The following is a 25,000-nucleotide window of genomic DNA, read 5'->3' as shown; positions in this document are numbered from 1 at the left end:
ACAGTATAGTCCGGACCCAGCACAGCCCCCCCATTCCCAGTACAACCCCCTCCCAGTGCAGCCTCACCAGCACAGACCAGTACAACCCGCCCCCCAGTACAGCTCCCAGTATACCCCCCCCCCCCAGTGCAGCCCCCTGTATGGAGCACCCAGTACAGTCCCTCACCCAGCATAGACCCCTCCCAGTACAGCTTTCACCAGTGCAGCTCCCAGCATGCCCTTTCCAGTTCAGCCCCCTCATACAGCCCTCCCAGTATAGTCTCCCCCACCCAGTACAGCCTCCCCCTTCCCAATACAGCCCCCCCAGCCCCACAGACCTGCCCCAGCCCCTGGCAGGGCGGAGGGCTGGGACCCTCTCTGGGGGGGGGTGGCCCACGGGTGGCACTGGGTCCCCGTGGGTTGGGGGGGGTCCCAGGAGGGTGGGTATCCCAGCAGGATGGGGCAGGGTCTCATCAGGGTGGTGGGGGTCCCAGGAGGGTGGGAGGGTTCCAGTGGGGTGGGGTCCCAGCAGTGGCGGGATGTCCTGTGAAGGTGGGGGTCCCAACAGAGTGGAGAGGTCCCATAAGGGTGTGGTGGTCCCAGCAAGGTGTGTGTGGGGTACCAGCAGTGGGAGGGGGGGACAGGAGAGTGTGTGTGGGGTCCCAGGAGGGTGGGATGGTCCCAGCAGGGTGGGGGGTCCCAGAGGGGAGGGCGAGCCCAGTGGGGTGGGGGGTCCCAGCAGGGTGGGGGTCCCAGGGCTCGGTGTCCCCATCCCTAGTGTGAGGGGCCCCATTGGAGGCTACGTGCACCCCCGGGGGGGCCCACGTGGGGCGAGGCCCGTCCCCCCCCCGTCCCCACCCTTTCCTGCTGCCTGAGTCACGGCCGCTGCCTTCCGGGTGTCCCACGGCTGGTGGGAGTTTCTGCGGCTGTTGGGGTGTCCGTCTGTCCTGCCACGGCCCGCTGCCGTCCGTCTGAGCGAGGGGCTGTCCGGCTGTCCATCGGGGTGTCCGGCTGTCTGTCTGTGTGGTTGTCTGTCCATCGGGGGGGGGTGTTTGTCAGGGTGTCTATCTGTTCATCCGGGTGTCCTGTGGGGTGTCCATCTGTCTGTCCTGGGGGCTTCCCACCCACTGGGGTGTCTGTCTGTCTGCCAGGGCATCTGTCTGTCCTTCCAGGTGTCCCCCTATCCATCAGGGTGCCTGTCTGTTTGTAGGGGTGTCTGTCTGTCCTTCCAAGTGTCCAGCTGTATGTCAGAGTACATCTGGCCATTGGGGTGTCTGTCTGTTGGGGGTCTGTCTGTCTTCCTGGGTGTCCATTTATTGGGGTGTCTGTCTGTCCATGGGGGTGCCCACCTATCCATAGGGGCATCCATCTGTACTTACGGGTGGCTGTCCATCCTTCTGGGTGTCCACTGGGATGTCCATCTGTCCATCGGGGTGTCCATCTGTCCTTCTGGGTGTCTGTTGGGGTGTCTGTCTGTCCTTCCGGGTACCCATTAGGGCGTCCATCTCCCTATTGGGTTGTCCTTGACCTCCTGGCTCTCCAGCCTCGCACCGGCCATCTCATGGTGTCCCTCCATCCACAGGTCCATCCATCCAACCCACCCATCACCACCTCCCCGACGCCATGTACACCGCGCTCCCCAAAAGGTACCACCCCCCCCCTCCCCAATTCCCCCAGCCCTCCCCAGCTCACGCCGCCCCTCGCCCCGCAGCGGTTCCCCCTTCGGCCCCTCCGTCACCCGCCCGGGGCTGCACATCTGGCGGGTGGAGAAGCTGCGGCCGGTGGAGGTCCCCGAGGCGACGTGGGGTGTCTTCTTCTCGGGGGATGCCTACCTGGTGCTGCACAACGGGCCAGATGAGCGAGCCCACCTCCACCTCTGGATGGGTGAGCTCTGAGTGGGGGGCAAGGGGGTACGGGGAGGTGGCGGTGGGACCGGGGGGCTCAGCGCTGGCTGCCGCCGCAGGCCGGGATTCCTCGCGGGACGAGCAGGGTGCCTGCGCCCTCCTCTCCACCCAGCTGAACACGCTGCTGGGCGAGCGCCCCGTGACGCACCGTGAGGTGCAGGGCAACGAGTCCGACATCTTCATGGAGTACTTCCCCCGTGGCGTCACCTACCAGGTACGGGTGCTGGGCGTCTCTGACGGATGCTTGGGGGGGTCCCGGTGCTCAGCATCCCAGATGGGTGCTCAGCATCACCACTGAGCTCTCAGCACCCTCACCACCCTGCTTGTTCCCCACTGAGCATGTGGGACCCCCTCTGGGTGCTGGGCATCCCCAGTAGCTGCTCAGCCTCCCTAGTGGGTGCTCAGCATCCCCTCCGGGTGCTGAGCAACCCTGATGGGTACTCAACAACTCTACCATGTGCTCAGCATCCCCTCCGGGTGCTCAGCATCCCCGATGGGTGCTCAGCATCATCTCTGGGTGCCCAGTAACCATGCTGGGTGCTTGTCATCCCCGTTGGGTGCTGGGCACCCCACTGGGCGCTCAGGACCCCCGTGCCTGCAGGAGGGCGGCGTGGACTCGGCGTTCAAGCCTACCCGGCCCGGCGCCAGCGCCGGCCCCGTGCACAAACTCTACCAGGTGAAGGGCAAGAAGAACATCCGGGCGAGCGAGCGGGACCTGAGCTGGGCCAGCTTCAACACCGGCGACTGCTTCATCCTCGACCTGGGCGAGGTGGGTGGGGGTCCTTGGGTGGCCCTGTCACCGCTGTCCCTCTCCCTGTCCCCCAGGGCCTTCTCGCCTGGTGCAGGACAAAGGGCAACGTGTCCTTCTGGGTGTCCATCTGTCCCCTGGGGTGTCCATCAGCTTGTTGGGGTGTCCCTCTTCACTGGGGCATCTGTCCACCTGTAGGGCTGGCTGTTTGTCCTTCTGGGTGTCCATCTGTTGGGGTGTCCATCTGTCAAAGCAGCCATCCATCCATAGGGGTGTCTGCCTGGTTTTCTGGATATCTATCTGCTGGGATGTCTGTCTGTCCTTCTGAGTATCAGTCTGCTGGGTTGTTTGTCTGTCCTTCCAGGTGTCCAGCCACCCACTTGGTCATCTGTCTATCCATAGGTGTGTCTATCTGTCCTTCTGTATGTCTGTTTCTTGGGGTGTCTATCAATCAGTTGGGGCATCCTCCTGTCCATAGGGGTATCTGTCCTTCTGGGTGTCCATCTGTCCATTTGGGCAGCCATTTACCCATCTGGGTGTCTGTCTGTCTGTCTGTCTGGGTGTCCATCTGTCGGGCTGTCCATTTCGCTGTCAGGGCACCTCCCTGGGCCAGCTTCAACCTGAGCGACTGCTTCACCCTCAACCTGGGCTAGGTGGGTTGGGGGCCACCATGGGATCGCTCCATCACCACTGTCCCTCTCCTCGTCCCCAGACCCTCTTCGTCTGGTGCGGAGCCAGGTGCAATGTGCTGGAGCGCGGCAGGGCGCAGGAGCTGGCCGCGGCCATCCGGGACGGCGAGCGGGGCGGCAAGGCTCGCCTGGAGATCGTAGCGGACGGTGAGGAGCCACCTGAGATGCTCCAGGTGCGTCGGGGCCCTGACGTCCCCCCTGGGAGGAGAGGGGGACCCGAGTGTCCCTGGGGGTGGCTCTGTGATACCCCCCGTCTCTTCACCCGGCAGGTGCTGGGCCCCAAGCCCACCTTGCAGGAGGGCAGCCCCGAGGAGGACATCGTGGCCGATCAGAGAAATGCGGGGGCAGCTGTCCTCTATAAGGCAAGGCCATTGCGGGACACCACGGTGGCACCAGGGCTGGACATAGCCGAGGGTCAGCATGGTGGTCATGGGGCTGGGCATGGCCAGGGGACACTGTGGTAGCCCCAGGGGCCATATGGGTCTGGGCATGGCCAGGGGACACTGCAGCAGCCCTGGGGCAGGGCGCGCATGGGCAATGCTGCAGTGGTTGTGCGGGAGGACACAGGGCTGGGCACGGCCGAGGGACCCCGGGGTGGCCCCGCAGTGACGTCCCAGCGGCGGGCAGGTGTCGGATGCGACGGGGCGCATGGACCTGAGCCAGGTGGCCGCCAGCAGCCCCTTCAGCCAGAGCCTGCTCTGCTCCGATGACTGCTTCGTGCTGGACAATGGCGCCGGCGGAAAGGTCTACGTCTGGAAAGGTGCCCGGGGACAGGGACGGGCAGGGGGGGCATGGGGACAGGGGCCCACCCCAGCGTGGCTCTGACGTCCCCGTCCACAGGGCGCAAGGCCAATGAACGGGAGCGCCAGGCGGCCCTGAAAGTGGCCGAGGAGGTCATCGCCCGTATGGGCCACTCGCCCCGGACACAGGTGGGTGCAGGCGGCGAGGGGCGCGCGGGGGCCGGCATGGGCGATGTCACCCCGTCCCCGTCCCTTCTCTGTCCCTGTCCTGGCAGGTGGAAATCCTGCCCCAGGGCCGCGAGACGCCCCTCTTCAAGCAGTTCTTCACCAGCTGGAAGTGAGGGAGCGGGTGCCCGTGGGGCCAGCGCCCAGCCCAGGGCATCACCAGGCTTGTGCCGGCTGTGCCAGCTCCCCGCCGATGCCTGCACCCTGCTCAGCCATCCCCATCCCCGTGCCTTTGCCCATCCTATCCCTGTCATTCTCATCCCTGTGCCATCCCCATGCCAACGCCATTCACATCCTTGTGCCATCCCCAAGCCCGTGCCATCTCCATTCCTGTGCCACCCCTGTGCCATCCTCATTCCTTTGCCCACCCCATGCCCACGTCATCCCCATCTCCATGCCATCCCCAAGCCCGTGTCATCCCCATCCCCCTGCCTTTGCCCACCCCATGCCCATGTCATTCCCTTCCCCATGCCCATGCCATCCCAAGCCCGTGCCATGCCCACAATAACTCTGTGCCAACACTGTCTCCTCACCCTCGCTGCTACCGTACCTCTGCCATCTGCACGCCCTCACCGCCTTGCTGCCAATGCCCACGCCACCTCCGTGCCCACGCTGTGCCACCTCTGTGCCCCATCATTGTGCCCACGCTGTCCCCCTGCCCACATCATCTTCTTGCCCATGCGCCCAGGCCGCCCCTGTGCCGACGCGTCTCCCCCATCCCGCGCTCAGGCCCTGGTGAATAAAGGGACGGTGCCAAGTCCTGCGTCTCGCTGCTCTGGGTGCGGTGCCAGCCCTGGGGACGGGGTGACACGGACAGGGCTGGGGACAGGAGGGGACGCAGACAGGGCAGGGCTACAGCAGCACGGGGGCCGTGGTGGCAGCAGGAAGATGCCCCCAGCACCCCGGCATTGTGCCACCCCACGCGGCATCCTGCGGGGCCACCTGTGTCACGAGTGCACCAGACCTCTGCCCCATGGGGTGATGCCCGCTGCTGTACCATGTCCCCAGGGGCTGGCAGCACCCATGGGTGCTAAAGTGACCAGGGAGCCCCGGTCCTTGCAAGAGCACCCGACCCCAGCGTGGTTGGGAAAGGTGGGAGATGGCCTGTGGCACCCACCTGGCTGCCAGTCCTGGGTCCCCAGTGTCCCCACATCACTGGTGTCCCCACGTCCGCAGATGGCCCATGTCCCCAGGCCCCTCATGTCTCCAAATCGCCAGTGTCTCTGCATCCCCAAGGTCCCCTCATGCCATTGTCCCTGCAGCCTCCATGTCCACATGTCCTCCAAGTGCCCCCCTCCCCCATCTCCACAGTCCCTGCATCCCCGATGTCCTCAGTGTCCCCAAACCCCCAGTGTCCCCCTGAAACACCCCTAAAGCCCCCCCCTACACACCCAGGGCCATCCAGACCCCAGGACCCCCATCACTCCCTGCCCACCTCTGCCGGCCACTGCCTCCAGCTGCTTTTCTGACCGAACCTCCCTCGTTAGACTCAAACAATTAGTGCTGGGGCCAATTATTTATCCCATTAGCCCTGCCTCTGCTCCCTTCTCTGGAGCATAAGCCTGGTCACGATGACCTGTTGTGAAAACATGTGGTGATTCTCACACATGGTGATTCTCACACGCGGCTTAACTTCGCCTTATTAAAAGATTTCGCGTTAGCGCTCACGGCTGACGTTAGGAATACGTGAGCTCTGCCTGTCCCCGCACCAAAACACAGGCATTTCACCCCAATTCCTGCCCGGGAGCGCATGGCCAGATCCTGCTGCATCCATCACCAAAGAAAAGCCCTTTTATTGTTGCTGGGAGAGACGGGGACGGCACGGGAGGAGTGAGCTGTGGGGAAGGAGCCCACGGGACCCCGGGGGAATGGGCTCGGAGGAGCCGCTGCGTCCCCCAGTGCCCGCGGGAGGGGTGGGCGAGCCAGGACCCCCGGCATCTCCAACCCCCATCCTCTCCTGCTACTTCTAAAGCAACACCCAGGGAAGAAACTTAACAAAGGGAGAAGGTGGCAGCTGGGCTGGGCTCTTCCTTGTTCACAGTGAATTTGGGGTGATGGAGGAGGGGAGGGATCCCACGCTCACAGGTTTTGCTAAAAAAAACCCCTCAAACACCCACTTTGGCCTCGCTGGATCTCCTCTGCAGGGGGAGCTTGCTCACACATGATTTAAATCCCCAAAGCACGGTTTGGGGAGAGGGAAGGGAAGAGAAAACCCGTCCAGTGGGGACAGCAGGGAGGAACACACAGGGACACATGTGGCAGCCCCACTGGCGAGCTCTGGGATGCTCGGGGGGGGCGGTGGCAACACTGCAGAGCCAGATTTTGGCTCTCCAGGTCATGTTAGACCCTGTAAAATGCTAAAATCAATCCAGTGAGCTTCGTCAGCAAGCCGAAATGGGGAAAGTGGTTCCTCCATCATGGCCACGCCAGTTCTGAGGCCACGGGGTTGGAGGAAGCGCGGGGGGAGAGGCAACTTGTTCCCTGAAAATGCCCCGTAAGGGATTTGTCATCCCCTCCTTCAGCCCTGAAAGAGAATTCACACTCCAAACCAGAGGGAGGAGGGGGGAGATCAGCACTGCAGGGGCTCAGGATGGGATCGGCCCCTTCCTCCCGACCAAGGACCAGCTACAGGGGACGAGAGAGAGCGGAGGAGAGCAGCGCCTGGGTCAGCCCTGCTGCCGAGGGAGCAGGGCAATGGCACTTCACTTGGAGAAAAGAAAAAGAAGAAATAAAAGCCACACATCGTTTGGAAGAATCAGGCAGGAGCCAAGTGCTCCCAGGGGGGACGGAGCGGCTCTGGTCCCCACAGCCCCTGCCAGCCCCCTTACTCTATCAGTTCCACATAATTGGCAGGGAACATGCCGAAGTGGCCGTCGGGACCGTAGCCGCGCCACCAGCCTTCATCGATCATCTCGATGTTGGTGATGATGTTCTCCGGATCAAACGAGATCTCAGTGTCATCAGCTGGAATAAGACAGAGCGAGGGAGGGGCTTAAAAACCAAGCCGATCCCCGCCAGGGACACACCGTGCCTGGCAGCCCCCCCGCCAGACGCGCCCTTGCTTAAAGAAAGGAGTCTGTGACACAGTCAGCTTCCCTGGGGCTGTGTCCTGCTGCAGCCCAAACCCCTCGACAACCACTTTTCACAGCAAACCAGCATTTTTATGGCTGGAGAAAGCAAAGGCAGCTCAGCCCCACTGCTGCTGTGAAAGGCCGGGGGTTCAGTAAATTGTAAGATGTGAATATCCAGGTAAAACAGGCTCTGAGGCAGGAGGCAGGGGAGGGGAGACAGGGAGGTGAGCGAGAAACAGATGTTAGGGGGAAAAAGAGAAGCCAATGGCTTCCTTCACTTGCTCTTCCAGCTCCAAGTTGGGTGGAAGACACTTTACCTAGCACCCTGCCATGGGATTGCCCAGCATGATGGGTGATATCTCCGGTCCAGCTATCCAGAAACAGACTGGGCCCAGCAAACTCCCCCCAGTTCAGAGGGAAAGCCAGAACTCTGCAGGTCTTACCAGCCTGATAGTCGTAGAGCGCCCGGGCACACAGCCCCTTCCCCGTCAGGTCCGGTGGCTGCTGGTACTCAACTGGGTAGTCGTATTTGGCATCGTCAACTTGTTCCTTCAGGAAGGAGAAAGGCAGAAAAGGAGTTACCAGCATGAACAATGCTGTGCCAGGCAGCTCGTGCTTCATTAGCCACAGCAAGGGTCTGCAGTCTGGGGTCTTGCCACCCCAACGCACGGCATATGGGGTCCACGTCGCCGCACTCTGCTTCTTGCAGCCGCGCTTGGTTTCCCAGGTGGATCAGGAGGTGTTGCACACTGGGAATTGCAGGAGAAAACAGTGGGAGGGAGGAGTACAACACCATGCAACACCCAGAGATTTAGATCAGCCCCCCTGAGCCTCGGAGAACCGCGTGCAGCAGGTCCCAGATGCCCCCCCCCCCCCCCCCCAGAATAAAAACACTGGCTCTGGGAGCTCCACGCGTCTCTGCTAGGAGATAAAGGAGACGAGTGCGCAAACCAGCCTTCCACCGAAGAGCGAAGGCAGCCAGCTCTCCGGTTCGACTCACAAACCGGCACCAATCCTGCAGTGCCTCCGGCCCAGCAGCCGGCACCACAACCAGAAATACTGGATACCAGCAGCAGACAACCCTTCTGGAAGGCGATCCCTTAGGATCTCTGCTGCAGACAGCGGTTCATCACCCACGCGTTTAAGACCGTGGAAGCTGGACAAGCTCCAGCTCCCGTTTTCCAAGCATTTCTCTCTCATTTTGAGACCTGAGCTGGCTGCTTTTTACTTTTCTTCCGTAGAGAAAGACTGAGGTGATTGTTCAGCCCATCTCCCCACCCCTTTTGAATCAGCTGGACACTTCCAGACAAATTCAAGAAAGAGAAAATTAAGTATCTTTGAAATGCTTATGGTTTTGTGAGCCGGGGGGGAAGATGGATGAATAGAGGAGAGGAAACCAAACGGCCACCACATCTCCAAGGGAAACACTGCAGCATGACACAACCCCGTGATTAGATGCTGGAGAATCTGATACAGCACGCCAAGAATAGCTGGGCTTTGTCGGCTCTGCTGGTTTTGGACGTGAAAAGAAGAAGAAGGAGGAGAAAGTCCTTTGGCAAAGAGGCTGACAAGAGCCTCTCCCCTTGCCCCCTCCCGGGGCTCCAGGGACGGGTGCGCAATGACCCCAGCTGGAGTGGCCCCAGGGCACGGGACGGGTGACGGGGGCTCAGCACCAGCATCTCTCGCTGTCAGCGCTGGGAAGGGACGTGGCAGCATCCCCTCGCCGTGCAGCTGCGGCCCCAGCGCATGTGAACTTCAGGGTATCTCAGTTTCAGACTTATTTTAGCCCAGGCAGCTGGGCTCCGAGCACCAAAGTGTTTGTACCCAAAGAGAAGAGATGCTCATAAAAGGGTTCCAGACTCATCCTAAAAGATGAGACAAAGCCACGTTCTCTCGCGTGAGGATCCTGGCCAGCTCTCGGGTGCCCTTTTCCCCCTTGGGGTCCTCTATCCTCCCTCATGCACCAACCTGAGGGGGTTCTTCATAGATGGCCGAGGGGTCTGGTGGCTCCTCGTACAGATTTGCCTCTTCTGCATGGGAAGCCGGGACGCTTGAATTGTACCCAGAATCTCGCCCTGCGGAAGAAACACACGGTATCTCACCACGATATCCGTCACCAAAACCTCTCCCTGTCCCCTCGTTCATCCAAATCCTGCTCCAGGCTTAAGTGCCACCAAACCTCTGGTATGAGCGGGATGTCCCCCGGGTCTCCTGTCCTGCAGAGGGGATGGGGTCCAGCAAGCACGAACCCAGCTCTGGGGGCGAGCAGGGGTTTAGGGACTGATAAAAAGGACAAGGGAGAGACCCAGGATCTCCGACAGGGAAAGGAATAGCCTCGCTCAAGATGAACCATTTCCAAGCTGCTCCTCGTGGTGATGGGGAAGGGCTGGCGCAGAGACCTTGGCCGAGAGCAGCATCTAGTGGTGACTGCAGCCTGGGGACCGCCGGAGCTCGGCCGTCCTGGACCCCAGCTCGTCCCTAGCCCCCAGCTTGTCCCTGGCCCCCAGTCGCTGGGGTGGATGGGAGCAAAAGCATAACAAGCTGCTCTGAAACAACCGCTGGTTTTGCTCCACCAAAGAAAATCTATTTCTGGCTGAAGCATTTTGCTGAACCCAGTCACTCAAGGGCTTTGGGTTTTGACCAGGTATATCTTGGCTTATCTGGAAAAAGGCAGCTTGGAGGTTGTTTCCCAGCTTCCACCTTCCTGAAGCAAAGCTCCAGGGCAGCCTCGGGAATGGGGCAGGGAGCAGCTCGGTGAGCTGGGGACAAGCCAGCACAGACATGAAACCACACAGCCCTTCAAGGACAAGGCAACACCTCCATGCCACCCACAGAGACCTTCCGGACACAGCCAGCCCTCCTCCAGACTTGCTCTTCCCACCCAAACCACCTGAAAGGGGACAGAGCATCTCACTACATGAAGAGAAAGCTCTTTGTAGCCCCGCTCCCTCTCCCTGCCTTGCCACCCCAGCCCCGGCGGCGAGGGCAGGGATGCCCGGGCAGATGGGCACTGCCAGCCCTTGGATCCCTGCATCGACGACACGCACAGATCCTTTGGTCTTTACTAGGATGGCGAGACAGCCCTGTCTACCTGCTAGAGCTGGCTGCTGTCACCGCACTCTGCTGCCCAGAGGGAAATCAGTGCGTGGGGGTAGAAAGCCTCCCTTGCTGGGTCTCAAAGGCATTTTGGAAAGATCTGAGGGCAAACCTCAAAGCCCCTGCAGCGGGAGGTCTGGAGTGGGGCTCTGGGGGTGCACGTAGCTGAATTTCAGCCTTTCAGCCAGGAGATGTCCTCATCCCCTCGGCCACTGAACCTCCTGCTAAGTCTGAGGAGGAAACGAAAGGACCTTTCCACCAGGCAGCAATAACTCTCCTCTTTCCCCAGCCTCAGCATCGCACTCAGCCCTTCCCGTCCCCTCCGGCTGGTGACAAAGCCTGCGGGTTTCTGGCCTAAAGATCCACTTGCGCTCTGCCGAGGCATGGGAAACCAAAAGAGAAACTCGGAGCCTGGCCTCAACTTGCCCAATTTTGGGGATCCTATTTGGAGAGGCGAGCTGTAAAGCTTTGGTTAGGCGAGGAAGCAAAGCCACGCACCTGCTGCAGGTACTGGAGAGGCTGGAGGGGTCCCCCAAGCAGAGGAGGGGGCAAAGGAGGCTGGGGGAGCATCCTGGGCGGGAGAGACGGGAGAGGCAGGACTCAGCACAGAGTTCACCTCCTTCTGCAGGAAAGGGCTGCGAAGCTTGCCTGGAAAAGGAGTTAAACATGTTGCAGGAGCTGGGCACACGAGGCTTCCAGCCGCATGGCGACAGCCCCGTGACTCCCCAGGAATCACAGGAGTTAGTCACCGAAGGGTGTTGTCAGATGCTTTTTGCCTTAGGAGCCCACTGCTCGGTTATCCTCCTAAGCAGGATTTTCCAGCTCTAATCCTGGTTGGGGAAAACAAGTTTGTCTACTGGTTACAGCAGTCATTGCAGTCAAGCGAAAAAATAAGACATAATATTGAGGAGGAAGAGCAGCTGGAGGACACCGCCAGCGAGGTCCTGCTCTCTGGGGTCTCCATGGTCATTTTTGGAGCACCCTGAATTTCACAGACATTAGGACCAGCAACTGGGAGGGGTATGATTCAAACTGGTTGCTGCCAGCCTTCTAAGCCAGAGCACTCTCCTTTGGCAGAAGGTAACTATTCGCTGTTATCTCCCCCATCTACGCCTCTGAACGCAAACAAAAGCAAAGCAGGAGAGTTACGAGGCAAGCCCTACTGGAGCACAGCAGTGAATAAGCACCAAGACTTGCCAGCCTACCCTTAGCCTGTGGGTTTTACCAGTGCCAGGGCATTTGTCTTCCTTTCCTCCACTGAAAAACATCAAATACTAACGAGGGAAATCCCAAGGGATTTCTCACCCTCAGAAATCAGCCTTTCCCCCATAGTGACATTTAAACAGCAAGAAAGACATTTTCCCACCATGGCATTTCATCCTGTCCCACCGATGACTTGCTTACCCAAGAAAGCGTATTTGTGCTCGTATCACAACACAAAAGTGCTTATTCCAAATTAATTCAAGCTACTTTCAAGGAGGTTGAGCTGACTGAGGAGGAGACATCTATCCAGGGTTATCACGTGTTCTCAGCGACTTCCTCAGCTAGTTTCAGCTTTGGTTTTCACAGCTTCCTGGTTTCTATCTGATAGATCAGATCAGTCTCTTCTAAAGGGACACACTCCCGCTTGGTTCAACCAGTGCAAAAAATTGGGTGGAGTTTATGACAGTCAGGATAGATTGTGACAGTGCTCCCTTTCTGGCTTTAATATATTTGATTTTCATTTAAAAAATGAAATTTAAGCTTCACAAGTGGAGTCAAAGTATGGAAAACTTCAGTCTCGGCTGTTAAAACCTGGCGCAGCCCGCAGCAAGAGCCTTACCGTGGAAAACCACACAAGCTGGGTGTGAGACATTGCTCTGCCTATGGCTGAGAACACCGGGTGTGATGAGAGCTACCCGTGCTCAGCAGGAACCACGGCCTCACAAGTAACACACCCGTCCCAAACACGTGCTTCCCCCCATTGGGAGCACTCTCTGCGCACAGATTTACCCGGTGCGGGCACCGGGAACCGACCCACGCTGCCTGACCCACTGCGAGTGTTGCATCTCGTGCCGTACCTGGCTGGGAAGCCGTCACCGTGTCCGTTGGCACTGACTTCTCCCTCTGCCTGAAGATGTCCCGGGGGTTCACCGCTCTCTGCGCTATCAGCGACGCAGCCTCCTGCGAAGATGAAGAGCGCAGTCAAGGCACAGCAGCCCTGAGGTGGGGAGCAGCACGAGGTGGGGAGCTGAGCCGACGCAGCCCCCCCAGCAAAGGGCTCGGGCTCCTGGCAGCGTACCTGCGCTTTCTCCACTGATTCGCTTCTTTTGAAGCCCTTCCGCTGCCTGGCCTCGTACTCCTCGGCTTGCTCCTTCTGCAGCACAAGAGAGGGTCTGCTACAGCCTCGGTGGGTGCCAAGCCAGCCCCCTCCTTCCCCATCCAGCTCCCTCCTTCCCCATCCAGCCCCAAGGACTGGAGAAATGGGAACAAGGAACAGACATGGTGATGGAGGGTGAACGGGGAGGAAATCCCCTGGATCTGGGAGGGAGATGCAGGAGGTTTGCTGGGCTGAGGATAAGGGCTCGATTTCCTCCAGTGTCCCCAGGCTCTTCCCCAGAAAGAGTTTTTAAACTCTGCTTTCCCCAGCGGCTGCAGCTGGACCAGCTGTCGGGAGCATGCGGCCAGCGGGAGCAGAGATATGAAGTGAGATCCAACGAAATCGAAGCCCATCCGACGAAACCGAGGATGGAGCAAGAGACCTGGAGGACCAGCCCGGGGCACCTCTTCTGCCAGAGCGTATCCGTGGGTCTTTCCACATCCCCCACCAGCCACAACAGTGCCTGGGGACACCCGGGGTGCTCCTCCATCACCCTCCTGCCTCTGCCCGCAGCGTGGTCTGCACCATGGCACCCTGTCCTCTCTGTTGTGGTGGATGCGTGAAGAAACCTCACCATGGGGGAAAGCGCTGAAGCTCACCCATTGCTGCTGCTCCTTGTCCCTGTTCTCTGCCTCCTGCTGCTGCTGGAGTCTCCTGCGGTGACAAACAACAAATTGGGGTTAACATGCAGGCAGGACGAGCGGTTTGCTCTACACAGGGCTGCTCTGGCACCTCACCCTGCTGCAGCTACACGGGGAGGACCAGAGGAAGGACATTGCCCCTCACCTCTGGGGCCAGATGAGGAGCCATGGGCCACCCCTGGAGCCGTGCAGGGGGCAACACCAAGGAGAGGGGGGCAGAGCAGCAGGAGCTGCTTCAAACAGTGGGACCAAACTGGGGAAATCTCTTCCTTCAGCGGCATGGACAAGAGCATCCGGCACGGAGGGGCCGGGCAGACTTCCCCATCCGAGCTCAAAACAGGAAGGCAGTGCCCACTGCTGTTCACAGAAGTGAGCTCCACCACCTAATAAGGCTCCCTGGGGTCACACCAGGCTTGGAGAGGAAGGAAATCAGCAGAGAGAGCACAATGCCGGTCCCCGCACACGCCACCTCCTCTCTGCAGGGCGCAGAGCCCTGCACCAGCCGGCCCGGACCTCCGGCACCCCACAAACAGCGGCCACAGGTTTCAGCAGCACCCTGCAAGTTGGGGGGTACCTGGTCCCGGGGGCAGGATCTGCAGGCAGGGAGACCCACGGATGATGCTGGACAAGCAGCCCAAGCTTGTCGGCCATTGGGCCAGGGTGACGATGCTCTCTCCACCCCAGGGGCTTGCTGGGGGACACCCAGCCGGAGGAACCCACAGGCCAGCCAGATCAGCCAGGCCAAACCTCCACCACCGCTCCAGGAAGGTGAGCGAAGGCGAAGGCAACTCATTTGCACGTCGGCAGGAGCAGACGGACACTCGGGTTGCACAGGGGCTATCAGGAGGATCGGACCTGCGGATCGCGGTGCCCGAGGGCAGTGTGCTGCGCCAGGCTGAGCCTGCCCCAGCACAAGCCGAGGCAGAGCGCCTCCGCATCTGCTGCCTTAAAGGAGGTTTCCTGGAATTGCAGCGACTGCAGTGGCAGGGAACGCAAAGACACGATCTGCTGCTCCCTGAGGAACAACCCTCCGCTGGCAGCACAGGGGCTGGAGCAGGGACAGCAGCTCAGACGAGGTGGTGACAAGGATACACTGAGAGATCCCGGAGAGCGGGATGGGGTCCGGGCACCGTTACAAACACTCGCCAGTGGCAGGGACTCACTTCTGGGCTTCGATTTCGTTGGATCTCGCTTTGTATCTTTGCTCTCGCCCCGCCGCTTCCTGCAGCTCCCGTTCCCGACGCTCTCTCTCTAGCCGCTGCCTCTCCTCCTCCGCTCTCCTCTTCTCCTCCAGCCGGCGATTTTCTTCATCCTTCTGATGAGAGATGTGCAACAAGTCGTGGGTTTAATGCTGCGAGGTCTGAGAAACCCCCCCAAGCTCTTTGCACACCATGCCATGCCACCAGCCAGCACGGTGGATGTGCTGGCAGCTCCCAGGGCACACTTCTGCACCCTGACGGTTCATGCACTATTGCTAAACCACTGTAAAACCCTGGTGTAAAGCAACCTGAATGGGCAGCAAATACAGAGCAGACTTGCCCTGCTGTTCGGTCTTAGAGAGCTGCCTTCAGAAAGGTTAAAAACCAGCCCCCTCACCCAAATGGAGTTTGCCATCCACCGGGAGCCGGGCTGCAGCCCAGCTCTCTCCCCCTGCAACCACCCCAGCAGCCCAGAGCCAAATTAAGATGAGATAAAAAGCATCTTGCTCTTCAAGACCAATTTCCTCCTCCCCTTGTACCCCGAGGCAGCAGGACCTCTGCAGACAGCCTAGCTCCGCGCTGCTTGAGGTCTGGGTCCCTGGCTCTGGGCAGGAGAATCCAGGTTAGAGAGGGAAGATGCAGATGGAGAGAAATCTCCGGCTACATCCAAATGCCTCGTCCTACTCATGCCTGGCTGCTGAAGAGAAGCGGCAGCACTCACCTCAGCTTTGGCCCAGAAATTATCTTTATTGACTCTCTTGATTTCGGACATTGCATTTGTCTTCTGGTAGACAGAGCCCTGAGGGGAGAGAGAAGGCAGCACATGTGAGCCGTAGTCACTGAGCAATCACAATTCTTGCATTCCTCTGCAGAAATTTGTCCCCGCAGCTTTCTGGCAGCTTTCTCCTGCTGCTACAGGTCCAGCCGGACCCTCTTTGCCTTCCTCTGGCGGAGGGCACCCAGTCCAACACAGCCACGGGCCAGCAGGCTGGGTTGAAAGGGTCAACAGGAGATATTTAGCATGAAGAATAAAAAAAAAAGACACTTTGTGATAGAATATAACAGCAAAACCAGCACAGTCCCACATTCAGCACAGTCTGTGACATTTTAGAAGTTACTATAACCTGATGCTTTGCCCCAGACTTTAAAGAAGGGCTGGCTGAAGCCCTACGACGTGCATGTTCCCAAAAACGGGGACTTCCAGCCTAGTTTTCCTCTTGCCTCAAGCAAAAACCAGGTTGCTAAAGTGCTGCAGGGCCCAGGCTAGAGCAGCCAGCAAAGAAGTGACCAGGACACATGGGAAACCTGGCACTGCCACACCAAAGCAGGGTCATGGGGAGAGCGAGGGTCTTGCACAGCTCAGGTTTGCTCTTTACCCACATCTCCGAGCAGGGTCACGCGATTCACAGTTGGAGAGCATGTGTAGCTGAGCTTCTCCTTTGTACAGCTGAGAAACCTTGCCTGCTTGGGGTGTGTGCGTGAAAAAAACACCGTCCTACAGAACATTTCCATGTAGACAGAAAGGAAGCTGCTGAGATCTCTGTGAAGTGTCAAACTTCACAGCACCAGGGGAAGCCTCAGTTTTCGTTTGCAAGCAGGTCAAAACGCTGCTGCACCGAATCGTCTTGCTCCCTGTCCCTTGGCTGCACCGTGGTCTCGGAGAAGCCCCAGGCCTCGCATATACTCTGCAAATTTGAAAAGCTGGAGCTTTTGTGTCTCTAAAAACTTGAACAGAACTGGGGGAGAAGTCCTGCTTAAAAAAGTGGCTGGGCCTATGGAGAGGAGAGCTTAGGCTTGCAGGTTTGCTGCAGGGACATCTCAGCTCTACCACCACCCCTGTGCTCTTGCCCTGATTCACTCTGCAACGAGCCAGAGAGAGGAACCAGCCCTGGGCACAATCATCGGCGCTTCCACAGCCACGTCAAAGCACGGGGAGGGTGATGTCGGTCCCAGACTGCCCAACTGCGAGGTCAGAGGGACCAGAAAGCCCCCACGGAGCCAACTCACCACGGGAGCTTGAGGGCCCGAGTCCTGGAACTTGCTGCTCTCCTTGTGGAAGTTGTAGTTGGCCCCAGAGGCCTTGGCAACCTTCTCCATGATGAGTTCAGGCTCCACGTCCTCCTCGGCGCGAGCGTTGATGGTGACATGAGCCCCCTGAGCAGGGAGAAAGCCGGCGCAGGAGTGAGAGTGCGACTCTAGAACCCACCATGCTGCTCTGATAGGTCCTGTCCATCCTCCCGGAGCTCCCAAGGGAAGGAAAAGGGCCCAGGTGAGAAAGAGGGGTCACCGGCCGCTCCAAGATAACACGATGCTGGGAAAGCAAATGTTTGTTGGGGGGAGAAGAAGCTCGTTTTGCCTCCTCTGCAGTCCCCAGAGCTATTTTTGCCAGCAAGAGGTTTGTGTTGTGAATCAGCCTCTGTAACGCACGCCTGGGCTTATCCTACAGCACAGGGAATATCGAGTGCCAGGGCAGCACTCCCCAGCCTCGCCTGGCCACAGTTCTGCCTGCAAACAGATGCCTCTGTGCCAGCCCAAAAAGCAGCGTGAGCCACGCAGGGTGCAGGGTCCCTACAGCCATGACCTAGCCTGGAGCCCACCAATCTGGGGAGGACGCAATGAAAAGAGGACCAGACCTTTAGGAAGTTTGCTACAGTGCTGACGTGGTTGGCGCAGGCTCCTTTTCTCACGTCATTCACGCCTTCACCGGTCTGCAAAGAGAAACCATTGGCACCTGCTTACCAGAGAGTCCCATCCCAGGCTGTTTTTACAGCAGTAGTACCTTGGTTTAAGTCCGCAAATCATCCACGCTGGCCACGGTGAGGGCTTCACCAGGGCTTACTGCATGGGAAGAGACCCCGCTCTGCAGCAAGCGCTGCCCAGAGGGACGTGGCGAGCCTCCTGCCCAGGGACAATGGCCACGCCATGAGGGCTCCAGGCTCCCGCTGACCCTCAAGCACTTCATTTGACCCATCCTAGATGAGTTCAGAGCCATTTACCAGCAGCCTCGCTGCCAGCCGAGTGAGCTACATGGCCAAAGAGATGTAACGGGGACGTGAATCCTCCGTTGGCCTGTGTCCACGGGGTTTGGACTACGCACCCACAGTGGTGGGCACGGTACGTCCTCGGTATTGCAGCTTGGTGGAGGGGATTCAACACGCTGGCTGCCGAGCGTGCGGCAACTACGATTCAAGAGAGAATTGAAGGGAGAAACCGTGATTTATCTCCACCAGGTCCCTCCTGGGAAAGGCGGAGGTCTGTCCCCACTCACCCAGTTGACAAGGACGTATTTGGGCAGGCCGGAGTTGGGATCCTTCACCCTACAGAAGGCATACATCACCTTCCCGCTGTTGAGCTCCTCCACCATCTCCTCCAGGCCACCATCTGCCCCAGGGAGAGAAAGGAGAGGGTGTTAAAGACAAGCAGATCACACATACGTGGTGGGAACGGCCGAGCCCACCGAGGTTGCAGCCTCCTGGAGATTATTGCTGTTAGATTTGGAGTTGTCCTACACCAAGAGTATTTCAGATCCCTCCTGTTTACCCTAGTCCTTCCGTCACCTGCTTGTTTGTGCGGGAGCTGAGCCTCAGCCCGCTCTTGCCCATGCCCCCGTCCCCAGCAGCCTTTGCCACCAGAGATCTTCCTCAGATTTTTGCTGTGACAAGCGCAAATCCAGGTACAGAAAGATCCCGGGTCTGTAGCACAAGTCAAGTAACGATAGAGAAGGGAAAGGAGATGCTCATGTGCCCCGGACTAATCAGAGGTTTTAAGCAGAGCAGGCAGCTGCAAACTCTGCCCACAGGTTCCTACACGAAACCGTGCTGCGAGGTCTCCAGCGAGCTACTCCACTGCCGGAAAACAGCTCAATGAAGATTGGAAAGGTCCCGAAAAAGTGGCGGAGGAACAAGCTACGCCTCGTTCCCATCCCACCTTCTAAGTCTGGTGGCGGCCATGAGGAGCCCTGCTTCATCAAATGGGAAGTAGACAAGAAACCGAGAGTCTGGTGCAGGGTAAGGTCACACTTGCCGACCATAGGAGGAAACTCCTGCTCTCACGCTTTCCTCGCTGCTCTTAAACCCACGGGGCCCCTCCAGGCAGGTCTTTGCAGGGGCTGCTCTCAGCTATGAGCTTGGGGACCAAGGAGGAGAGCCCACCTCTGCACAGAGGAAAAAATATTGTGCAAGGCTCAGCAGAGAGGTTGTGCAAGATGGGCGAGCGATGGAAAGTGCTATGGTGCCCCAGGAACCGCGGCACCGCTCCTGCTAGAAGTGTCTGCCAAAAAACTACCAGAAAAGGAGGAAAAACGCAAAAAACATGTGCTCTCATTTCAAAAATATTCCCACAGACCACGATTCCTCCTACTTTGGTTTGTCTGACCCCTGAAAAGCAGAAAACGAGCTACTGCCTACCATCAAACACCGGCAGCAACTGCACAGCTGAGTCTGTTTTGTTCTGCACTGCAGCAGGACCTGAGATCGTTTTCTTCTCCACTATCAAATATTTATGCTTTGGCTCTAAATTTGGCACAGTGGTTTCCAAGTCTGGCAGAAAAGTTTAAGGCTGGAAGTCTGAAGCCTGTCGGCTCACGAGGGCCGCAGGACTGGGTGTTTGCCGGGTCAATGTTTAACGCTGTGGCGGCGGGTATGGAACGACACAAAGGGAAGTGCTGGGAGGAGTGGAGCTCTGCGGAGAGGTCAGGGCTCTGCTAACAAGGAGCAGCAGAGTTACACCGTGCCTAACTAAGCAGGCTCCCGTATAAAAACCACACAGGACTTTTAATTTACACACAAAACTCACCAAGCAGCTAACGCCTGCACGAGCCCTAAATTCAGATCTCTCTTCCATACACACCTAACTCTTTGAGAGCGGCAAATCTGCACCTCGGCCCCACCGACAGTCCCCCGCAGCCGCTCTCTAGCGCAGATCTGGTGCTCAGGCAGTCGCATCCTCTGCAGCCTCCCTGAGGCTCCCTGCAGCCCTTGTCTGCAGCTCGGTAAAAGCCTTTTGCTGAACAAAAGGCCCCGGCACCAAACCACCCACCACAGGGGCTTCGCCGGACTCTGCAAAGCTACCCAGAAACGTCTCACCTGACCACAGTAGCTGTGAGCTTCGTGGGTTGTGAGAAACACTTGCAAATGAGAAAGACAGCCGGCGAGGCAATACAGCCGAGCGCTGGAGGATGCAAATCTAGAGAGCGGAGAAACCTGCCTGGATGAGCTGCTTTTGAGCAGCTTTAGCTTTGCGTTGAGAAGCATTTGTGTGGGAATCGGCAGCCGGATAAAAAATAAAAAAAGTCCCAGGAAGCGGGGAACCAAAGAAAGAAGAGGCACTTTAGCAGCAGCAAGCTGGAATCCCCAGCCTGAGAAAGCTGGCTTTCCGCAGCCTGAGAAAGCTGGCTTTGCAGTGCTTCGTGGTCCTTCCTTCATCCTGCGCTGCGGCCAGCTAGGATCTAAAATACTTCAGGACTGCAAAGAGGTACAAGGACCCAAACTTTGGATCCTTCGGAAAAGAGGAAAACGAAAGGGAAGGAGAAGGCAGAGCCACGCATACGCCTCTCCCACCTGCCACCGAGACTATTCTCTATTTTCCTCACTCAGAAACCGCACCAAACACCCCGGTGCTCCCAGACGTGCACTCTCGCCCTCATCCCACCGCCAAGGCCACCCCTCACCAGCGTCAAGGGGCGAGAATAGGCTTGGGGATTAAAAACATTAAATCACCCTTTAGGGAGGGGAGAGGGAGCGAGCACAGTTTCCCACCGCTGGATCCATTCCAGGCGGAGGCTGGATGCCACCAGAAGGACAGAGCGACAAAAGCCAGCCAGACCTCGTGAGCTGAGCCCTGCGAACAACCCCAGACTCGGCCGGCGGGGCCAGGCGAGGGGGGGGGGGACGGTCCCTAACACGCTCACCTCCGGAGCCAGCCACTCGCAGGTCATTGCTGTTGCCTTCATAGGTGAACAGAGCCCTAAAAACAAGTCAGGAGCGGAGGTTTTAGCCGACCCGGTGAGAAACGTTCACCCCCAAACTTCACACCCCGACAGCATCTCCTCTCCTGCACCAACTCTTCTGGAGCGCACCCCAAAAACTCCCCCATGCTCATGGTTACCAACCAGGGTGTCCACATACCCCCAATACCCCCAATGCACACAGCTCTATGGGGCTCCCCACCCCACACACCTCCTGCCCCATATCCCAGATACTTCCTGATCCCCCCTATATACTCCACAACCCCCCCAGACACCCCACACCCCTGATCCCCCCTATACACCCCACACTCACCCCACAGGCACCCCCCACTCCCTGATCTCTATACATCCCACCCCCACCCCCCCTGCTTCCCCTACACACCCTGCACCTCCACTCCAGACACCCCCACACCTCTGATCCCCCCTATACACCCCACATCCCACCCCCAGACACCCCCACACCCTCGGATTGATCCTTTCCACCCCACATCCGCACCCAGGCACCGGCCCAGCCCTAAATCTTCCCCCATACACCCCCAGGCCCCCCCAACTCCCTCCAGACACCCCCACAGCCCTGACCTCTTCTACAACCCCCACCCCAGACACCCCCACACATCCCGGTTTCGCTTCTACCCCACCCCCTCAGATCCCCCCTATACACCCCAGACACCCTGATCCCCCCTATACACCTCAGACCCCCACTGCAGACCCCCGCCAGACACCCCGATCCCCCCTATACACCCCAGACCCCCCACCCCAGACCCCCACCAGACACCCCGATCTCCCCTATACACCCCCGACCCCCACCCCAGACCCCCACCAGACACCCTGATCCCCCCATACACCCCAGACCCCCCCAGACATCCCGATCGCCCCTGTATACCCCTCATCCCCCCTATACACCCCACAACCCCCCCTCCCCGGCACCCCCCACCCCCCGATCCCCCCCCAAACACGCCCCCATCCCCCCCCCCGGCACCCCCCAATCTTCCCTTGCGGACCGTCCCCCGCCCCTCACCAGTCGGTGGGGCTCCCAGCCGCCACCACCCGCCCGTAGGCCTCCTGCAGAGCCCGCCCGTTCTTGCTGAGGTTCAGCGCCATGGCAGCGCCCGCTCCCGGCCCCCCCCCCGCGCCGCCACCGCCGCCCGGCCCCACCCACCGGCCCGCCCCACCGGCACTACCGGGACCGCCCCGCCCCCGCCCCGCCCCGCCCACGCCCCCTCCGGGGAGCACGCCACGCCCCGAGGCGCCAAGCCACGCCCCTTGAGCAGCAGGTCACGCCCACGAGTCGCCAAGCCACGCCCATGGAGCGTCCCGCCCCGTCCCGGGAACTCCCCGCCCCTTGGACCCAGAACGCCACGCCCCAGAACGGCCACGCCCCACGAGTGCCCCGCCCTCCCCACCCCCGCCCAGGCCCGGCTCACTCCGGCCCCCGCGCCCGGGGACCCCCCCACCCCAGGGCAGACCTGGGGGTGCCCCCAACCCGGCCTGGCCCCACATCCCGCACCCCGAGACACCCAAACAGCACCCCCACGTGGCCCCCGTGCCCCCCCCTCCAATTCCAGGGGGTCCAACGCAGCCCCCCCAAACGCAGTCCTGCCCCCCCCTCGCCCCCAGGCCAAGAAAATCCGCATTTCCCTGGATTTCCCCCATTTCCCCACCTGGCGAGCGCCTTCCCCACCTGGGGGGGTCCCCGAGCGTTGCAGCGGCTTTGAGCCCGGAGCTTTTTGGAGTGCAAACGCGCCTCGATGTTACCCCAAATCATCAAAATTCTGCTTTTTTTTCCAGGTAAAGCACCAGTTTGGGGTTCAGAAAGGGGGATAATTTTGCAGATTTTTCCCATGCTGGGCATGGGGGGGGGGTCCCTCTCCTCTGCCACCCCCCCCCCGAACAGTCACCCCCAAAATTAGGTGCTGTGGGAAGGGAAGGGGGGTTCAGGCAGGAACTTGTTGAGTTAACCCCCCTGCCTTGAGGATGACCGTCTCGTCCCCCCCCCACCATGGGGATGACTGTCCCCTAGGCGTGGTGGCCTCATCCCAGGGGGCCGTGGGGTGGCCCCAACACCAACAGCTGGCAGGAGCTGGAGGGGATGGGGGCACAGAGGTGGGGGGACCCCCCATGTGGGGCAGGGAGTGCTGCTGCCGGGGCCGGGAGGGCCACCGTGCGCCCCTCGCCCCCTCCGTGCCTCAGTTTCCCTGCTCGAAGCAGGGCACTGAGACCCCCCATTTACATTCGGGGGTGGGTATGGGGAAAGCTCGTCTCCCAGCCGCCCCTTGGGCACAAGAAATCCCAGGGGGGCTCAGACTGGCGGGTGGGGGGGGGACGACACAGGAGGTGGCCTCATCCTGTCCTCGGGGGGGGGGGGGGGGGGGGGGGGTGGGCGGCAGGTACTCCCAACCAGGCATGCCCCCAGCATGTGTTAATGGGCCATTTGCAGATCGTCTGTCCCCCCCAACCCGACCGTGCCCTCAAGACAAGCCCCCCCCAGCCCCGAGCCAGCTGCCAATCTCTGGCTGGGGCGCTGCCCCCCAGCTGGGGAGTGGGGTGCGCGAGGGATTTTTGGGGTGGCCCTCCTGGCTGCAGCACCCCCCAGCCCCCAAATTCTTTCCTGCCCCATAATGGGCTTTGCTCTGAGCTCTTCCTCCAAGCTTTCCTCTGCATTCAGGGTCGCCCTAAAGAGGGACAAGCCGGGGGGGACACGGAGGCAGGAGGGTCTTCCCAAAAAATCTCGCAGTGTTTTGTCCCCATCCCACCTGCCTCGGGGAGACAACGGGGGGAAAAAAACCCACCCATGAGCCACCACTCTCATCCACTGGCAAAATAACCAGGAGGTCCCACCTCCCTGGCCTCCCCAGGAGGGTGAGGTTGGGTTTAATGAGCCCCCCCCAGGACCCCCGTTTGTCCCCGGTGATGGTGACAGTGATGTGCTGGGATTTGTCTCCTTGGCGCTTCAGGCTTTGGCTGGGAAAGGTGGTGGTGGTGGTGGTGGGGATGTGTCCCCCCCGGGCCCTGTCTCCCCAGCCCCCAGGGGAAAAGGGAGTCTGGGGGGGAGCATGGGGGGGTGGGATGGGGGTGGAGATGGTGAATGGGGTAATCGAGGGTCCTGGGGTGGCCAAGGGTCTCAGCGTGGCTGAGGGTCCCGGGGCAGCCAAGGGACCTGAGGTGGCTGTAGGTCCTGGGGGGGGTCCTGGGAGGGCTGCCAAGGGTCCCAGAGTGTTCCTGGGGCAGCCAAGGGTCGTGGCTTGTCCAAGGATCCCAGGGTGGCTGAAGGTCCTGGGGTGGCCAAGGGTCCTGGACCAGCTGAGGCTCCTGGGGTGGTTGAGGATCGCAGGGTGGTTGAGGGCCCCGCGGTGGCTGAGAGTTCCAGGGTGGCTGAAGGTCCCGGGGTGTCCAATGGTCCCACCTTACACCCCCCCAGCTGCAGCACCTTGCTGGCCAGACTCATTTCCAACCACTCCATCTGCAGCAGCATTCCCCCCAGCTCCTCCCCGCTGTCCCCACTCCAGAGACTCATTTTTCCAACGTATCTTCCGCAGGTCTCCCAACCTCTGCTCCCCTCGCCATCCCCCACCTCGTGGCACCTTCGGGACACCGCTACCAGGATCCCAGCAGCTTTTAACACCAGGACGTGCCGGGGCAAAGGCCAGGTGATGGGATCTGACCTAGAGGCACATGTAGGCGCCCATAATTGTTTTTTGGTTTGGGCTGCACAGCGACAAAACATCGCGTGAGATGGTTTTGAAGGGCTCTACCCTGCCATCACCTCCTCCATCTCATGGACCTCCCATCCCACCCGTTGTCCCCTACATCTCACGGATGTCCCATCCCACTTGCCCAGCCAGGATGCTCTTAATTATCGCTTAATGGGGCAGGGGGGGGGTCTTGGGAACCTCTTGGGAAATGAGTTGCAATGAGGTTTTGCCTCCAGAGCACCAGTTGCCTTCTGATGGCGACCTTCAAACCCATTGTAGAGGCTCTCCTGGGTTTCTAGGACATGCAAAAAATGTTGGGAAAGACCCCAAAACCGCAGCGCTCCCGTGTTTTTACTTGGGGTCTTGCAAAGTTGGGGGTCACATGGGGAGCGCTGGGCGGTGTTGGACGGTCACCCTCCACATGCCCCGTGTCAGGAACCAGCCACCTCCTCGCTCCTTCGTGGACTTGTGCTGCACATTTTTTATTTGCCAACTGGGAGAATGTTGGGAAAAATAACACTTTAAGTTGTTATTTATATTTTTTAGCAGCCCAGGGTTCATGCAGCCCCCCGGACACATCCAGACCCCGCACGGAAGGGCTGTCCTCCTGCATCTACCCTTAAACACAGAGCAAAGAGCTGCCTGGGAAGGGGCAGATGTGAACTCCCCATTCAGCACATGGATGGAAATGT

The 25,000-nt window shown here is 59.8% G+C and overlaps 2 protein-coding genes across 5 annotated transcripts; one reads left to right on the top strand and one right to left on the bottom strand.

The window, feature by feature from the left end:
• Positions 1 to 853: 853 nt before the first annotated feature.
• CAPG (capping actin protein, gelsolin like) lies at positions 854 to 5,040 on the top strand. 3 transcript variants are annotated; one of them, XM_052805558.1, is made up of 10 exons: positions 854 to 1,002; positions 1,562 to 1,625; positions 1,691 to 1,863; positions 1,943 to 2,097; positions 2,560 to 2,652; positions 3,344 to 3,493; positions 3,590 to 3,682; positions 3,948 to 4,080; positions 4,161 to 4,249; positions 4,336 to 5,040. In XM_052805558.1, exons 2-10 carry the CDS (start codon positions 1,603 to 1,605, stop codon positions 4,399 to 4,401), a joined length of 975 nt encoding a protein of 324 aa, XP_052661518.1. In that variant the 5' UTR covers positions 854 to 1,002; positions 1,562 to 1,602; the 3' UTR covers positions 4,402 to 5,040. The 3 variants fall into 3 exon arrangements, with proteins under 3 accessions (XP_052661518.1, XP_052661516.1, XP_052661517.1); XM_052805556.1 differs by having other exon boundaries at positions 856 to 1,002; positions 2,485 to 2,652; XM_052805557.1 differs by having other exon boundaries at positions 858 to 984; positions 2,485 to 2,652.
• Positions 5,041 to 6,058: 1,018 nt separating this feature from the next.
• On the bottom strand, positions 6,059 to 21,761 carry DBNL (drebrin like). Of its 2 annotated transcripts, XM_052805543.1 has the most exons (14): positions 21,635 to 21,761; positions 20,560 to 20,615; positions 17,920 to 18,032; positions 17,285 to 17,359; positions 16,659 to 16,805; positions 15,373 to 15,450; positions 14,616 to 14,767; positions 13,411 to 13,465; positions 12,734 to 12,808; positions 12,513 to 12,615; positions 10,951 to 11,100; positions 9,325 to 9,431; positions 7,800 to 7,905; positions 6,059 to 7,249 (listed from the first exon to the last, which is right to left on the bottom strand). In XM_052805543.1, exons 1-14 carry the CDS (start codon positions 21,715 to 21,717, stop codon positions 7,110 to 7,112), a joined length of 1,440 nt encoding a protein of 479 aa, XP_052661503.1. In that variant the 5' UTR covers positions 21,718 to 21,761; the 3' UTR covers positions 6,059 to 7,109. The 2 variants fall into 2 exon arrangements, with proteins under 2 accessions (XP_052661503.1, XP_052661504.1); XM_052805544.1 differs by lacking the exon at positions 10,951 to 11,100.
• Positions 21,762 to 25,000: the final 3,239 nt, after the last annotated feature.

This window comes from Harpia harpyja, chromosome 13 (assembly GCF_026419915.1).
Source record: "Harpia harpyja isolate bHarHar1 chromosome 13, bHarHar1 primary haplotype, whole genome shotgun sequence".
In the NCBI taxonomy this organism is placed as follows: domain Eukaryota; kingdom Metazoa; phylum Chordata; class Aves; order Accipitriformes; family Accipitridae; genus Harpia; species Harpia harpyja.
This window is presented reverse-complemented; position numbering and strand designations above follow the sequence as displayed.